Source organism: Rissa tridactyla, chromosome 3 (genome assembly GCF_028500815.1).
Source record: "Rissa tridactyla isolate bRisTri1 chromosome 3, bRisTri1.patW.cur.20221130, whole genome shotgun sequence".
NCBI lineage: Eukaryota > Metazoa > Chordata > Aves > Charadriiformes > Laridae > Rissa > Rissa tridactyla.
In genome coordinates this window covers 81,321,786-81,339,303 of record NC_071468.1, presented here as the reverse complement: position 1 = coordinate 81,339,303, position 17,518 = coordinate 81,321,786, and the positions used below count along the sequence as shown (strand labels likewise).

Genomic DNA, 17,518 nt, shown 5'->3' with positions numbered 1-17,518 from the left:
AAAGTTTAACTGACCCTTCTGGTCACCAACTTTCTTTGTGGTTCACCGTAAGGATCGCTCTCCAAGAACAAAAAAGAAATCTCGGAGCTTTGATAGAGACTCTGGATGAAATTAAGAACTTCAAACCCCAGATTTTTGAAAAGAAAAACAGATGTCCTGTTTGTTGAGTATAAATAACTCCGTACGTGGAAACCTTTTTTTTTTTTTTACGCTGCATTAAATAAAATTTAATGCTGGGTGCATTTAAACTGTAAAAAAAAAGGGGGGGGGGAAGGCAGCAAAATATGTGGGTGACAAACCTCTAAATCTTTTCCCCCTCTCGAAAGAGAAAGAAACAGGCAGACGGGAAACCCTTCATCTAGATGAAAGTGTTCAATGTGTTTCCTAGCAGACCTGGCGAGCCTGCCCTGGTCAGTGGGGCGGCGAGGGGGGTCAGCAGCCGTGATCGGGGGGGAGCGGAGGGCGGGAGGAGCGGCCGCCGGGGCCCGGGCCCGCAGAGCTGCTCACCGCCCCATCCCCCGCCACCCCGGGTGCTCGGCTCCGCTCGACCCCGCGCAATTTAGCGCGGCCCCCGGGCTGACTTACGTGAGGACGTAGTTGACGCTGACGATGCAGTGCGGGCGGGAGGAGCGGCTGTTGTGCACGATGGTGGCGTAGCTCTGCACCCACACCCAGCCGCCGTGCTTGGCCAGGAAGCGGTAGTACTTGGTGGTCACTTGCCCTTTCACCAGCACTGCGGGGACAAAGCGGGGAGAGCCTCAGCGCGGCTCCCGCCTCCGTTCCGATCGGCCATGGGAAGGGGGTGCAGCACCACCACCACCACCCCAGGTCCCCGTGGGCGAGGAGAGGGACTGGGAACACCTTAGCATCACATGGGGAAGCAGCGTGGACAGAAACCCCCGTGGACAAGGGTGGTGGAGACCCCCGTGCAGGGCTGGTCTCAGTCCCGCTCAAAGGTTCTTCGGGGAGATTGATGGGGCAGGGCGAATACACCAGGGGGGGTTGAATCCCCCCACCCGCCCCCACCCCGACATATCGTCATCGAGATTTAATTCTATAAATCTGGTTTTGGGTTTTATCTCTTCTCGTTACATTCTCCGTAAGGAAATTTACCGGAAATTAATATCCTTTTTATTCTACTATCCATGTATTAATGTCGTCATGATATCAAAATAGAATAAAGAACAGCTCTCCGAATCGGGCTCACTACTGCAGTCAAAATTAGATACACAGATAAGATTTGTGAGACTTGGTGGAAGTGGAACAAAAGTATTTGGATTTCACTGGCATGGCTTTTTGGAGCAAGAAAAAAGAGTTTTTCCTAACCGGAATTTGAAGTGAACTGAGTGCCTGAGGTTTGTGCAGGGAAGTTCTTCTCCTACGACCGGGAGCTAAGGAGGGGAAAATAGCCTTTCATTGCCGATCCCCTCCATCTCCCTCCTGCCTCCAGCTCGGAGTTCAGTCTCTAAAGACTTGTTCCATTAAAACCTGTTGCAGAATTTGTTTATTCTCCCCTCCAGTGCGCTGGCTTTTCCCCTTCCGACCTAGAGGTGAATCCTAGCAAACCCAAAGTCCACCTGCAGAGGGAGAAGGCGGGGGTCGAGGGGCAGGGTCTATACAAGAACACTATCTCCTTACACAAGTGATGTGCGCATCGCAGGTGAAAGGTGTCACAGCCATGGACGTGGTGGTAAAGGGTCTTCTCTATCAAGTCCTGGGGCTCGTAACCTGTTAGCTCCGCTACCCTGCAAGAGACACAAGCAGCAAATATCAGTGGGTGAGAGGACAGGAGAGGAGGCCTGAGGGAGAAGAGGGGAGGAGCTAGGGGAATAGATTTGGAAAGAACCCCATCTCTACCTGGAATCTAAGAATATGAGCTTCATGTCTAGGCTGGCCCGAAACATGAACATATTGCTGTGGAGCTTGATCTCTGTCACGGCGCTGGGCGGCAGCGAGTGGCCCACGGCGACCAAGCCAACGTTTTGGTAGCAGCCGTCGAAGGGAGACATGTCCAGGCTGTACTGTCGGATCTTCAGGTACCCGCTGCAGTGAATGACCTGTCGGAGACATAGGAAGGCTCGGGGGCTGCCTGGCGGGGTGGGGGGGAGGGTGTGCTGTAGCAGCCGTCCCTCCCCGCCGAGGGGTCCCGTACAGACCCCCCCCGCCGACCCGGATGGTGCCGATGCGGCCGCCGGGTGCCCCGGAGCCGCTGCCCCGCGCCACCGCTCCGGCAAAGCGGCACCGTCTGCGGGTTTTCTGCTTTTCTGTTTGGGTTGGGGTTGGGTTTTTTCCATACAAGAGTTCAGCACTGATCTAAGGCCCATTAAAGTCAACGAGATTTTTTTTTTTTCCACTGACTTAAGTGGTTTTTGGACCACCTCCTAACTACGCTTTTATTATTCTTCTAAAAAGGAAAGACGCGGAAGTGCCAAGCCAGTTACAACTTTGTAATGAAGAGTGTATGCGTGTGAGAGAAAGAGTTTACATGTGTGCATATGTCACATGTGTAAGATATGTCTATTATACAGATAGAGCAGACACGATCCGTAGCCAGAATGTATCTTTGGATTGGACGTAGATTTAGGTATATCTCCTAAATGTATCCTTGCAGATGACTGCTGTGTACTTCCACCCTTACTTCTCTATCATTAGGGTGTTTCTTCCTAGAGTAAGTTCAACAGACGTTCTTGTTCTACGGTACGTCGTGGCACAACGCCTTCTCGGGTTATTGGTACCCACCGTTGTCCGGCTTTGTGCAGCTGACAGAAAAGCAGGGAGAAGGTGCAGGGGCTGTCTCCACCCAGGAGCCCTGAGCAGAAGCCTGTGAAACACCCGGGCAAAACCCTTGACTTGGAGAGTTGCCCCTGAAGCTGACGAGTTACCCAATAAAGAAATAAATTAACCCAGGGCTGCCATTGTGTCACCTGCCAGCTTCCCAGCCACCTCGGAAACGTCAGTGGTTGTGCGAGGTTCAGTTTGAAAAGCAAAATAAAACAAAAAACCCCACGGGGAGCTCGATTGCTTGGGTTTGTGGTTTGAGATCTTTAACCTGAAACTCCGAGAGAAATTCTGGCTCTGAACCACATGAAAGAGCACGGGGCTGGGACAGCCCCCGCGGGCAGAGGGCTCATCCCCACTCCCGTCCCCGTTTTCACCGCCCGCCCAGCGTGCTCGGCGCTGCCGGAGCAGGGATGCGATACGGCTGCGGGGGAGGCGGGGAGGGGATGTCCTGGCCTTGGACACGCACCTTGTAGCCCCCGCAGGTCAGGCCCGCGTTCCTCTTGGCCAGGACGCACTTCATCCTCAAGAAAAAGGACCTCTCGATCTCGTACTCTGGGAGGGGGGAAAGGCAGAGGTGGGGTGAGCCGCGGGCTCCACCGCCCCTGCGCGGTTCCCTCCGCGGCCGCGCAGGCCAAGCGGGGTGGGGGGGATACGGGGCTGTATACTTTACCCTGCACAAAGTGCGAGTGGTAGGGCTGGTGGGCCGTCAGCACCGCCGTCATCTCATCGTGGTCGGCGGGGTGGATGTACTCGTAAATGCTATTGCCGGTGAGCTCTACCTGCGAGGGAGGAGGAGGAGGAGGAGAGGGAGGAAGGGGTTAATTGCCGGCACCGCTCACCCTTCCCGCAAGCAGCCTGGAGGGAGGCAGGCAGGGACGGGGGCTAGCAACCCCACCCCCACCCCACCCCAGCGTACCTGCGACAAGCCCAGGTGCACCGAGGCCGTCTCCGAGATGTACATGATCTTGCCATCCGGCGCCACGACAAATATGAAACCGTCCAACGTCTGCAGGAAAGGGTTGAGGGGTGGGAAGTATAAATGTGTCAATAGATAGACAGATAGATCCACCCATGAAGACAGGTAGATTCATGAAACCTGTCCCTCGGATTTATTTTAGCAAACGGGCATCCCTGTTCAGGCTGTGATTATACAAAAAGTTGGAAGGAAACGGGCAAGTCCTGAACAGGAATCTCTCCGAAACTCCTGGATCCCTGGGATACAACTCACTTCTCAGAGGTATCCAGTTCAAAAGGTCCCGGTAATGCAAAGTACCTGGGAAGTATCTAAGAAGAGTTCCTGGCTGCCCGGTGATTAATATGTCGATCCTAGAAATCCTGAACGCTTCTATCCTATTCCAAATGTCACTGGGAGTTTTAGCGCTTGAGTATTTGCTAAGGAAACTTTAAGGGAGCGAGGAGGATCTAAAACTCTCCGTAGTGTAAATAAGGGACAAGAAAATTTATCAGGCACATTTCAGCAGACATAGATGGGACTTCTGGGTGTGCCGAGGGCAGAATAGGCTCCCAAAAGGCCACAAAACGCCACCAAAAATGCTTGGTGACGGTAACAGCTAATATTCCTTAATATTTCAAGCAGCAGTGAGTTTTCAAATGTGTCCTACCTGTTTTGTGTCTATGCTAATTTCTGCGCCTGCTGAGCCCAGGACGGCCTCCCCCAACCTGTCTCTAGAGCCTCTCTCTGTCTCTACACCTCCCTGAGGTTCAGCGCGTTGCCGGGACTTGTCGCCTTGTTAATAATTTGGGGAAAAGTCACGGTCCTGTTCTCTGGTCCCAGAAGACACGTCGGGGTACGCTGTGAATCCCTCGCTGCGGACCCTGTTTTGTCCGGTGCTGGGGCAAAGGACCCGGCGGGACCAAACCACAGCCCCATTACAACACACGACATCCAACCGCGACGGTTCGTATTTCTAAAGCCCCCGCCGCCCCCCTTTTTTTTTGTTTTACCAAACACGTGAACAGTTAAAAATTAGTCAAGGTGGCAATTAAAGGCTCAGAAGAAGGAATGATTTCTTTAATCATTAATACCATATGGCTGTCGTTTCCAGACCAGTACCTGCAAAAGATGGGATCCCAGTTCCCGTCCAACATTATCCAGCGGGCTGGTTCGGCTAGAGTGGCCCCAGGCTTCTCCAAGTCCTGTTAATTTAAGACACACAAAAAAAGTAAGGTGAGGAGATGAAAAATTGACTCGTGTTAGCCTGCTGGAGAGGAATTTTAAAAAATGTTTTGTTTGTATTCGCTCTAAAACATGTATACATATAATCTTTGGAAAACCAGACATGATTTCGTTGCACAGAGAAGCCTCTTTTGTGTACTTTTTTTAAAGACCTAACTCCCACGAGAGAAAAATACCAAAAGTCCTATTTTGAGTCAACGGTTAAGTTAATTCCTAAGATCTAAGTGAAATTGCGTGCTAGATAAAAGGGGTTTTTTGGTGCTGCCTTCGGCTACTGGGAACTGGCTCCTTGAACTTCAGGGAAAGCGCCTTCCTCCTAACGTCACCGAAGGGATCCTGGGCAACACTGGGAACTATTTAAAATGAAAGAAAGAGGTGTGCTGGGGGAAGCCTTTGATGTCGAGGGAAGGATGCGGTTAATGTGGCACGACAGTGTCTGGGCAGAGAAAGCTCTTGGGGGCTGCCGGGCCAGCGCTGCGGATGGGTCCTGCCCGCACCTGAGCACTGCTCTGCAGAAGGCAGAGCTCGGCCACAACTTGCCCGGTAATTAGCCAACTGGTTTTGGAGAAGGAGTGATAAGGATGGGCTTAGAACCCCTACTCTGCAGAGATCACTCTCCAGTTTGCTCTGTGACCTCCTGCCTCTTTCTCTCTTCGGGGCTACCGTCCTCTCACCTGGAAGGTTTGTAGTTACCTGTTTGGGGAGGGAGAGAGGAGCGAGCAAATGCGACTCCTCCAGCCCTTCCGGAGCCCCGTGTTAAAACGCTTTTCCCTTTAGTGGTCCCCACTCAAGCCCACGAAAAGCAAACTACCTGTCGCTAAGCCGACATGGCTGCGGTAGGCGCTTCTGGGGCGGCCCGGGCAAGTCACTGTCCGACGGCACGGACCGTCCTCCCTCCTGCCCCAGGAAGCGGTTCACCTCCTGCCCTGTCTCCGGGATTCACCTCCCTCCTCCCCGCTGCTCTGGCAGGCGCGATGGGTCTCTCTACAGAAGGTATGATCTCTCTCCAAACAGCCCCCCATTCCAGAAATTAATCCCTCCGGACCTGTCTAATATTTCAAATGCCGCTTGTTTTCTCCTATGCAAAGTGAGGAGGAATAAAAGCCAGATGGAAATTACTCCACCTGAGTAAAACTATTTATGGGTGATGCCTTTTCACAGTGTTGTTGCTGAAATAATTTAAACGGGGCAGTTAAAACACTTTACGCTCATGGCATGAAACAAGGCTCAGCCTGACAGGCACAGACACTAAGACAAAGTAAAAGGGAGGAAAAAAATACAAATCCTGATTGATGGCTGGGGTGCGGATCGCCCAGGGGAGGTGAGAGCCGAGCCGGCGAGGTCTCCCTCCCGCAGGGCGGGCTGGGGGAAGGCAAGACCCCGTTTTCCGGCGATTTCGAGGCAAACAGGCGAGGTGGCGACAGCAGGCAGCAGCGGCCATCCCTCGCTATTGACCAGCTTTACCTAGGTGTTTGCCGGTCTAAACAAACCTAACGATTTCCTCCGCGCCGTTTGAACGGGGCATCCCACGGCGGCCCTCGCCCGCCCTCCCAGCCGCCGGAGCGGCACAGGGATGCACCCCTCTCCTCCCCGCCTTTCCCTCTCTTCTCCCCCCTTCCCCGTCCACCTCTTCACGCCAACTTGTCTCTTCACCGCTCCTACACTTCTCTCCTTCCTCCTTAACTTCACAGCCCTACAAAGGGCGTCTCTCTGGTCTGGCCCCCATCCTGCAAGCCCCAGCGTTATACAAAGGTGCCAGCCAGAAACAGGCTCCTTCCCATTAATTCCTCCACGCCAATTGACGGGGACCCGGTGACTTTTTCCTGACTTCCTGGGCTTCACTCTTCCCTGCGCACTCTGGAGCGGGTGAAGCCGCCAGCGGATGCACGGGGGGGGCACCGGAGGCATCGCTCCCCTATCCCCGGGGAGACAGCCGAAATCAGCCAGGAGCTGGCAAATCTTGCACAGCTTCCAGAGAAAGGCAGAAAAACCCGCTGTGTATTTTTCCCGAGCTCATCAGAGGTTTCTCTGCTGGGGAGCCAGGACGGCCCGTTAGAGCAGAGGCGGCCAAGGCAGCTCTTTGCGACGTCCCCCGACCTGGAGGGACACCTAAATGACAGGTTTCTGTATCCAGGACTAAATCTGCGCTCCCCGCCTATGATTTAAGTTGTTTATTAATCGGCGTTTACGGCTCTAATTATTCTTCTTCTGAAAGGGAAAATAACCCGGTCCCGGCGGGTTAATGAACAGCCCGTGGGCATCACAGGTTGACCTCCCCGCGGGAAGGCGGTTATTCACGGGGCGCTGAACTCCTCGCTGGGTTTCAGGTGGAAACCCCGCGCTGCTGGGCTGTGTCTATTAATGATTTATAATCAAACGTTTTCACTTGTCTACCTAAGCCGGCTTTTTGAAATCCTATCACACGAGACGATATTTTTTTTTTGTACTTCTCAGATGTTTCAGCACTTTCAGGTCGGAGACTGTCTCTATTCATTGCCAAGCCCAGCCTCTCCAAAATCGACGGGGTCCCCTGATGCCCCTTAAATACTGTTTTTAAAGATTATACGAGAAAACCTCTCCATTAATATTCCTTTTTATATTTTTTTCATGTCTATTCCCTTTAACATCCAATTTCCTTTTATCGAGGGGGCAAACTGTGATTTCTTGCACTTGACCTACCGCAGAAAATTCTGCAAATCCTTTGATTGTCTATTTAAAACAAAACAAGGAAATCAGCTCTCCCTTTTTGCTTCAGGATTACGCTTGGAAACAAGATCTAAAGATTCTCTTGTAATTTGGAGAGCCAACAGCATAATAGGTTTGGAATAGAAACAAGCAGCTTTGTGAGGGGAAGGATAACTAAATCGTTTTTAGGCAAAGGATTTTCCCAGCTAAAGTGGCCGAAGACAAAGCAAAACATAATCTATTTTGGAAGATTTCCAAGATATGCCACATTAACCTTCGCAGATAAAATTTGCTTTCTTCCCTGCGTCCCCCCTCCCCACAGTCTGGTTTATCATATTTACATAAGTAGCCTTAGAAGGGATGTATCTATTATGGATCTAAGGGGCTTGCGAGCTCACATTTCATTTGGAAATAGAGGCGAAGTTTTATTGTTGCTTAATACTTGATGCATTGTAGAACCATTTCCATTTAAATACCCCCGACCCACGGATTACCTCAATGGACTGGTTGCATGGGTTTTGTAATTTCCTGAAAATGAGATTTCGATTTATAAAACAAGAAACCAATTAGTAACCAAATGAGGCGAAGTAGATCCACTAAAATTGACCTAATCCCACAGGCACCATTTAGGCCAGTTCTTGGCGAATGAATGATGAGCAACCATCTAGCGTAAGCTCAAGGCATCATCCAGCTGTGATATTCAAGCAGCAAAAATAAATGGATCGAGCTTTTCTTTCGGAATGAATTTGATACTCTTGACAAAATATAGATTATAGGCTCCTACCTGACAATCTACTCCACTTGAGGCTTTTTTTTTTTTTTCCCTAAGAAGATAAACAATTTGGGCCGCAAGAAAGTGTCCACCATCAGGAGGAAGGGGTAAAAAAAAAAAAAAAAAAGGGCATTTAACCAGGCTCTTGCTTGGTTTGCTAACAACAGTCTCATTACCTAACATCCTGCGCCGGGACTGCGCCGAGATTGCGCCGACCCTGCTGGAAGCCAGCGTGCTGACTCAGCATTTCCCTCGACGCTTCCCAATGGAAAACCACTGCGCTTTTCACACCGACAAGCACCTCCGCCCGTTCCATGGGACAGCTACACCAGAGAGTCCATGTCAAATGCCCTCTCCCCAGCCGTGCCCACCCCCGGCACCTGGCCAGCCGGTCCCCACCGACAGCCTGACCCCCCAAAGCCGGGCTCACGGCCCACGCCACAGGGCTCGGCTGCCTTGGCCCTGTCCTTCCCATCATCATTTGATTGATGCGAGCCTTGATGCCGGCAGCCAATGGAAGGGTTGGGTGGATATTGTCCCTACCCAGTGGCGATATTGTCGCAAGGAGCTCCTCTGTCCCACGGAAGGGGGAAGAGAATCCTCAATCATTTCTAATTTGATCTAGGCAAAGACGGGTGAAGGCAGGCGTAGGGAAATGAGACTCCAGGAGGCCCGGGCAGCTCCTTGGCCCTGGTTGATCTCCGGGTTACTTGTCCCTCTGTGAGCATCTGCAGCGCAGAACCCACCTCGAGACCCTTCTTTGTCTGGCAAAGAGGGGCGGGGGTGGACGGCGGGGGTGGGGTGGCCAGAAGATACAAGCCCTTATCTCCTTTATGTTGATTTGCTGGCTATTAAAAGCGGTTACTACAATTTCCCCAACGGACTATCCGTCATGAAATCTCGGCGCAATCCGGATTCACGGTAGCGACAACAACGGCAGAGCGGGCGATTTGACGTCCCAGTTTAAAAAAATCACATAGTGGAGAGCCCAGCCTGAGCTCCAAACCCGCTCCTTTGGGGGGAGGCAGGCTTTCAGACGCAGCTACCTCCGGGGGATGGGGGACGACACCCCTGGGGACATCCCTCCCCGGCGACTTGCCCCTGAGCCCTAGCCGGCCGCACGGCGCGGCGAGGCCCGCGGGCGCGGGTAGGGGTGCAAGGCCCACGGCAGCCCTGCACGCCGGGGCTTGGAGGGGGGGCCCGTAGGCAGCGCTTTCTCCTGTTGCTGAGGATGGAAAGAGGCGCGGGGGGCTCCCCCGGAGGCAGCCCTCCGCTGCGGGGCCGCGCTGGGCGCCGTCCCGCCGGGGCAGCGGCGGCGAACTCCCGCCTAAAGGGGGTCCCAGGAGCTCCACCGCGCGTTTCGCTTCCAGGCGCTTCTTAAGACTCCCTCTCCGGGCAGCGGCCACCGCCGCTCCGCTCCCGGGCTCTGTCCGCCGCCTCCCGGGGGCCGCGGCCCGGGGACGTCTCCGTTGGCTTTTGTTTCGGTGGGTTCGCTTTTGCCCTTTGAACAGCCGCTCTCTGCCCGTTAAAGATGGAGGAGAGGCAGCTCGCCCGCCGGCCGCAACGCTGGGGATGATGACCCCGCCGAGGGAGAGGGATGCGGCACCCCCGGCCACCCCCGCCCCGGAGGTCTCCCCTTCCCTGCCGTCCCCGCACGCCGGCTTCGTGCAACCTGCTCGGCGGAGCCGCTCGTAAAGCTTTACGGAGGGTATTTCACCTCCGTGTGCTGCTCGTAACGCAGCACCTCTCCTACCTCCCCATCGCCCCTGCCTTATATCCCTCCCTGCAGCTGCTCTGGGGAGAAGCGGGGCACGGATGGTTTTTGGGGACAGGGAGGCAGGACAGTTCTGTCCCCATCTTCAAGGCGGTCGTTTTCCCTCGCTGCCGAGGGAAAATGATAAATAACAGCAGCGGGAGCCGCAGGGACAGAAGCTGTACATCCTAGCCACTGGCAAGCGAAAAGGCAACTGGATGTTCTATCGAGGAATTAGCTTGATTCGATTAACCATTTAATTAAATAGCCTACCGCCAGCGCTCCGTTTTGCCATCGCCTAGCGCCCGACAGGGCTGATTTCTCAGTTAATTTAACAGGCAGTGGTTAATGATAACTCAAAATCTCGGCCAAATGAGGTTTCTGTGAAGGAGTGGGTGGCCGTCGGAGGGTTCAGATGAAATGGAATAAGCTATGTTTAAAAAAAAAAAAAAATGCTGCCCATTTCCAACTGCCTGCGGATGCCATTAGCAAGGTTTTGTAAAGATTTATTATCTCGGTAAATCACATGTGTTCATTTGAAGCAGAGATAAGTTAGCATCCCGCTTTCTTTATAAAAATAATAATAAGAGGGAGGAAAAGTCCCGTTGACTAAACAAACAGCCCTATTAAGAAAACGGTAGTGGAAATAATGCCGAGACCTATTCGCTCTAGAAAGAAATACCAGCATTTTGGCACACACAGGGTAACGGAATTGCGCTCTGAAATGCAAACAAACGGAATCGTGTCCAAATTGGAGAGAGGGAAAAAAAAAATCCGGCAAATTTTCGAGCGCAAACAGAAGATGCAAATTCAAATAGCCCTTATTCCGAAGAAATTGGGGAGGGAACGGTTTGCATCAATGCACTTGAGAACACACGCTATTTATATGCAAGTGGGAAAATATTCTCCAACATTAAAAGGTGCATACGTTGCAAAGAAGAGAGAGGATATTTCTAAATAAAATATGGTTTTGTCCACTCATCTTACTTAGTATTCTTTCTAACACATAAATCTGCTTTTTCAACGATCATGCTGGTAGTTTAGTTCTGCACTTCACATCTTAAGTTCACATCAAAACTGGACTTAAAGAGAGAGGCAGCGTGGAGAGTAAACTGCAGCTTAAATGAGAAAAACTTCTGTAAGAAAATAAACACTGAAACCTAATGCTCAATCATTTCCCTTAGCAGTAAGAAAAACAGCATTAAATCACCTATCCACGTGGGAAACGGATTTTTTTTTTCTGCTGATCTCTTCCCCCTTTAAAATAAAACAAGATTAAGGGTTTCAATATTGAAATGTTAACCATCCTGATTCGGCTAAAGTTTATGTAAACGGAGCCTGTGCTTTTGTCTCGAAAATCAAACGCCTCTCCGCGCCGAAACGATCCGTGCCCCGTAGGACAGAGACTGCAAACCCTCCTTTTCCCTCTCTGTTCGCGTAAGGAGAGTAAGACCCTCAAAATATTCCCAACTAAAAAAGAAAAACAACAAACAAACAATGTATCGCGCCACTTGTTTGTGGGGGTTTTTTTTTGGGGGGGGGAGGGTGTGTTAGTTGTTTTCTTTTTTTTTGTTTTTTCCTCCCCTCTCCCTTCACTTTTGGATACTGGCGAGGGTCAGCGAAGATTTACCCCGCTAGTTATAGCGACCGGATCTTTTTTGAAGAAAAATTCTTCGACATCCCGGAGATTTTTCCAGAAATTTTTGAGACCACGTTACTTGCCATTAACTGTTTAATATAAAATTGAAATTTTAGGATTTTTTTTTTTAATGAACGTTAACTCACCGGTGAATTTATTAGGAAGTTCTGCTTAAAAAAAAAAAAAAAAGATAAAAAAAAAGAAAAAACCAAATCCCCAACAACTTCCTTATTGTCCTCAGCGATTTAGCAGATCTCCAGCCTTTCTAAAAGCTGTCTGATCACCGAAAACTACTATATGTTTTACAGGCTTTCTCCTCCTGAGACAGAAGAGTTTTAGCACTGAAATTATGCTACCTAAGCAGCTGAACGCTTTTCGCCTTTGACAGTTTTTATCTGCTGGAGACCTAGTAAAGTGAAATCGGGGGTAGAGAGAACAACCCAGGCGTTTTAATAGCTTGTGAGAATTATACAGCCATTACGAGAGGGAGCCCGCCGGAAAATCTCTGCTCGGTTTATCAAGTTTTTTGGGTGCCATCGATTTGTGTTTACATTTCTGGGGGTGAGACGGAAACGGTACCGTGATTGTTCTGTGCGTGACTCTCCTAGCATTTTACTCCCAGAAAACTCTCCTGTTTCCAAAATGAACCCGAAATCTACCCACCTTCTCTCTCTCTCTAGGAACCTTTCAGACGTAAAAATATGCAGACAAATGCACACCGATTCTTTCTGCCTGTCCCCAGCCCCGCGTGTGCGGGGCGATGGGGAGCGTATATCTTTCTGTACGTGATTATTTACAACCAGCCCGTATGCAAGCACTCTCCGGGCAGATGGAAATTCATTTTTGTACCGGGGAAAGGGGGTGTGAGTTACACTGGAAGCGGGTGAGACAACGGTTCTCTATTCTGAATCCTCCAAGATCACTTTAAATGTATGACATGACACTTCGCCGCGCTCCCGAGCCTTCTGACACCCGTCTCCAGCCCTTTGGCCAACTCCCCGGGTCTGTCCCGGTGCTTGTATCGCTTTCCTCCCCAAGGAAAAAACAAGCAAACGGACCCCCCCCCCATTCCATCCATCCAACGTTCCTACCCGGCGTCCTTCTTTCAGAAAGGTTTTTGCTTTTCGTGCGTAATTTCCGTGGCTGCCGCTACCTGTCCTCCCTTGCCAGCGAAGCAATGACTTCTTTTTCTGGCTGGGGGCACCGGGAGACCAGGATCGCCCCCCTGTTCCTCGCCTCCCCAGGCCGGGGCGCGCTCCCCGCTCACCCGCCTCCTGGCAAATGCGTGGGAAGCAGAGGAAAACCCGCGTGGGGTCGCGGAGAAACGACACGAGGCGCACCCCCGCCTCCGCTCTCGGGCCTTTGTGCCCAGCCCGCAGTGCCTCCCCCCTCCCTCCGCGGCCCTGCGCGGGGGGTGCGCGGAGCCGCGGTCCCGCGTGGATCTGCCGCCCGCTCGGCGCCGGGCCTCCCGCGGCAGCGCGGCCTCGGAGGGACGAGCCCTTCCGTGCCTGCTCGCTGCCTTTCTTTTTAATTTGCAGTTTGCCTTTAATTAGGCTGCGAAGGCTCTGCCGCCTCCGAAGCCCCGTTTAAGCCGCCCCCTCTGTCTCCGCGCCCAAATTAGCATCTGCTGCGGCCGGCAGCGGCCCCGGCCCCGGCGCACTTCGCCACACGGTTCCCCAGGGCATTCAAACATCCTGCGCTGCCACCGAGGGACGGGGATCAGCTATTCTTCTTTTCCCATCATTACTCACAGCCTACAAGCAACACCATATGCTTCTTCTGATCAAACAACCCGCTACATAGGCACCAGTAATTGACGAGACCTGCTCGAAATCACGCAGAAAGGTAGCCTACTGAGACCGCAGGAGTTGACAAATCATTGCTAATAATCCTTTTAGGAACATCACGGGCATCAGAGTTTGCAATAGCTTTATTTTTATAAAGTATGCGCTGACAGTATAAAGGACAACTCGGACTCCTTTGAAACAGAGGGTTGTCCCGCATAATGATCTTCAAGGTGGCAGATCACACAGAGGAGGAAAGTGGCCTGAGGAAGGCTTTAATTAATACTATTTTTTAAAGGTTTCGTTTATCCCCTTCTTTTGTCCTAAGTGACTCGGAGACATGGGAGGTTGTTTAAAGGAACTGTTGCAAGATGCACTGGATTGGAAATTACTGCTGTGAACTCTAGGTATAAGCGTTCATATGTAACCGGGGCGGGGGTATCCCCTCCAGTCCAAATTACTACCCGAATGCATGTTTACTTTTAAAAAATAGACTTGGGACCAATAGTTGACAGACTTAATCAAGTTTAAAAACAAAACAAAACAAGCAAACCAACAAAACAGGCCGTATACCCACTCCTGAGTTCTAAAACATAACAGTCGGCCAGACCGATCGACTGACCCGAGGTACAGCTACAGAAAACAGAGGGACATGCCTCTGTTATGCTATTTCTTATGTACACACTCTTTTCAACGAAAGATGTAGCGAACTTTGTTATTGGGTCAGAAAAAACCTCTTAATACTTTTCCTTTCATGCAGACAATATCTCACTTGACCGATCTAAATGAAAGATTACTGAAGTATTTTTGGTTTTGTTTCCTACTTCTTATAAAAGCAATAGAGCGAGAACACAGGAGAACTTTATTCCGACCCTCTTAACTTTCTGTGCTGTTTGTTTTTCTTGGCAGCCGATCTAGAAGCCCCAAGACGGTCGCTTTAAATCCTAATTCTGCTCGAAAGCAAGGCATACTTTTGGACGCTTAAAGTCTGCTTTTGCCAGACAGGCGGGACAGTCGCTGCTGCCGTGAGAAGTCAACGCCAAGTTGACTGTCGCCTGACCGTGGAGGAGAATCAGGCCCAGCCTCGGACGCGTGGTGGGAAGGGGAACTGAATATGTCCCGAGTATAAAACTTCTGTTAAAAACTTCCGAGGTCGACTAATGCCCTCGAACTGCCCTAACGATCCTCGGATCGAGACACATCACAGTCACCATGCGATTCGGTGTGCTTGGCTTATTTATTTAGGTTGCGTGTGTGTGAGCACGCCTGTACGCGTGTGCTGTACCTGTAACCGCACCTTTGCTCCATACTTGAACTAAGGCTTTAGGACTTTGCATAGACTTATGTAAATATTTACCCATATATTAACTCCCCCCCATAGTACGGCTATAAATAGGGGTGAATCGTCCCCTCTTTCGCCACGCACGTGCTTGGCGGGGGATGCACATCTTTAACTGGGAGACTGGGGCGGGGGGGGGGGGAGAAAAACCGTGTTTGCTTTAGCAAAACACGCAGCAGAGTTCAGTGCCTTCAAGTGTTGACAAAAGCACCGTAAGTCCCCAACCCAACCTGTCATAGGAACTGAAGGGAAAGTATTTACGACAGAGAAAAGTGACAGCGGAGCGCAGCCTGCATCCAAGCGCACCCCACCCCACGCGATTTACTTTTTCTAAGTAAAAGCGACAACCGACACCTGGATCGTAACGGAAATAGAGGCGAATAGGCATTCCCACCTACCTTCTGGAAAAACCACCCTCATTTTTAAATAGCTGGTGGTGAGTCTGATTATGGATGCTTTGTCCAGCTGAGAGGTGATAGCGGAGGGCAGGGGTAGTAATTTCGCCAGTTCATAAAATTCACTGTTTTCTTTCTCCCGTCTAGTCCGGGCAGCATTTTTGGACTTCTCTTTCATCGTGTTTTTTTCCCCCTTCCTTCCTACAATTTAAACTCCAGAGATTCATCCAAAGGTGGAGGGGAAACTTTCAGCCGCGATTCATCTCTCCAGAGCATCAGGCAGTGATTCTGAGCGCGGCCATTACTCTGAGAAACCGTTTAGTTGCGTAAAATGCAAACAAGCATCGAAGACCAGAGAGGTGTTCTTAAAAAAAAAAAAAAAAAAAATTCTCTGAAAAGCAGAGTCAATCGGATGGGAAAGGCATTTATCCAATGCAGCTCAGAGACTCCAAGCAACTGCAGGAAAAATGAAATTATAGTAATATATATATATATATACATAAAGCTAGAAGCTCGCGGCACCACACAGCAACCAAACGAGGTATTTCTGGCTTTTTTTCCTACTCATGGCGGGCAGCATAGCTCCTCGGAAGAGGATCATAATAATCCCGTTTCTTCCCGTGATCCGCTGTCAATCCGAGGCCCGAAGCGCCCGGCCGCGGGCTGCCTCCCAGGGCGCTCTGTGACTTCCCGGGGAGCCTCTGTGAAGACAACAGCAGTCCTGGGGTGAGAGAGCCGCCACGCAACGCCGCAGCGGAGCCGCGAGAAATAATAATCAACAAACAGCCTGCGGCGGGTGTAGTGTTTTCTCCCACCAGAGGGGATAGAAAGAAAGAAAGAAAGAAAGAAAGAGAGGAAAAAAAAAAAGAAGTATATTTTCCCCATCTAGCGCGCCCGTAGCGGAGCCTGCCCCGCACTCTCCTCCCACAGCCCTCGCACCCCCCGGCCCAGGTGCGCACGGCATGGCCGGAACGAAAACAAGGCAGAAACCGGCTCCCGGCAAAGGCGGGATCAGTGTTACCGGCCGGTGCCGGGCACCGTCCCGCCGAGCCCCGGCGGCGGCCGGACCTCCCCGCGCACCGTGCCCAGCAGCGGGCCAAGCGGTTCCGCGGTTCCAATCCCGGAGTATTTCTGCCTTTTTTTTTTTTTTTTCTAATTTTCCCCTCGTCTCGGGTGCTCCCCTCATTCCCCTGCTGGGATCGAAAGGCGCGGGGAGGGGGGTGTCTACCCCAGCCGCACCCCAGCCAAGGGGGCCACGCTCTGCCCGGCCTTGCCCCGGGCCGGAATTACCCCCAAACATCACGTTTTTTCTAACCAAATTAATATTAATTTTTTTTCCTCTTTTTCCACCGGAGGGAAGCGACCCACAGCCCAGCCCCACACATCACTGCGGCTCCTTGCTGAGGCTGGCAGCCTGTTGGGGGGGGGGGGGGGCTTTGCATCTTTTTTTTTTTTTTTTTTTTACCTACCTTGTGTCCCTGAGCCCGGCAGCCTGCAGGAGAGCTCTCCCGGGGTGAGGAGCCCAACTCTTTAATTGGTTCATTAATGGCACGGGGCGGGTTGGGGGGGAGTGGGGGGGGGGGAAGGAAAAAGTTTGCGCCTGTCACCGCTCCTCACACCGATGGGCAGACAGACATTGCCGCCTCCCCATCCCCTTTATCGGCTCCCAGGCTTCTCCCCTTCACATAACGGGGGGTGGGGGGTGGTTTAGGGTGGGGTAGGGTGGGGTGGGGGGGGGCGAGGTTGGTATTAATGAAGAATCTCTAATTTGCGGCTGAGAAATGCCTAATAACTTCTTGAGGGCTAAAAGCCTTTTAGTACAACTTCATTTCTCTCCCCGGTTTCCCTCCCCCCCCCCACGCTTCTCCCCCCCCCCCCGCCAATGCCACTCACGGACCCACCTCGCTTCCCATTGGCCGCCGCCGCCCCGCGCCCGGCCTCCCACTGGTGGAGGAGACGGTGACGTCACCGCGCCTCGGGCGTCACCCCTCTGACCTGGCGGTGACGCGCGGGGAGTGGGGGGGGTAAGGGGAGCGTCTCGCGAAGGCGCGCGCCGGGGGGGGGGGGACACCTTCCTCGCGCGCGTCCCCGCGCGACGCCCCCCTACCCCCCTCCTCCCAAGTACCTGCCCACTCTCTTGGGGTTTATTTTTATTAATTTGGGGGGTGTTAAG

At 51.9% G+C, this 17,518-nt stretch overlaps 1 protein-coding gene across 2 annotated transcripts in view; it reads right to left on the bottom strand.

Annotated features, from left to right (window-relative positions):
* The window catches only part of SIM1 (SIM bHLH transcription factor 1), a 54,496-nt gene extending 38,354 nt beyond the window's left edge, over nt 1–16,142 (bottom strand). For both annotated transcript variants that reach the window (XM_054195077.1, XM_054195078.1), the window contains exons 1-9: nt 15,845–16,142; nt 15,349–15,709; nt 4,856–4,938; nt 3,698–3,787; nt 3,452–3,560; nt 3,248–3,333; nt 1,858–2,057; nt 1,639–1,745; nt 586–733 (exon numbers count right to left, since the gene is read on the bottom strand). In XM_054195077.1, the coding sequence (XP_054051052.1) occupies nt 586–733; nt 1,639–1,745; nt 1,858–2,057; nt 3,248–3,333; nt 3,452–3,560; nt 3,698–3,787; nt 4,856–4,938; nt 15,349–15,523 (998 nt within the window). In that variant the 5' untranslated portion in view covers nt 15,524–15,709; nt 15,845–16,142. The remainder of the gene's footprint in view (nt 1–585; nt 734–1,638; nt 1,746–1,857; nt 2,058–3,247; nt 3,334–3,451; nt 3,561–3,697; nt 3,788–4,855; nt 4,939–15,348; nt 15,710–15,844) is intronic.
* Nucleotides 16,143–17,518: the final 1,376 nt, after the last annotated feature.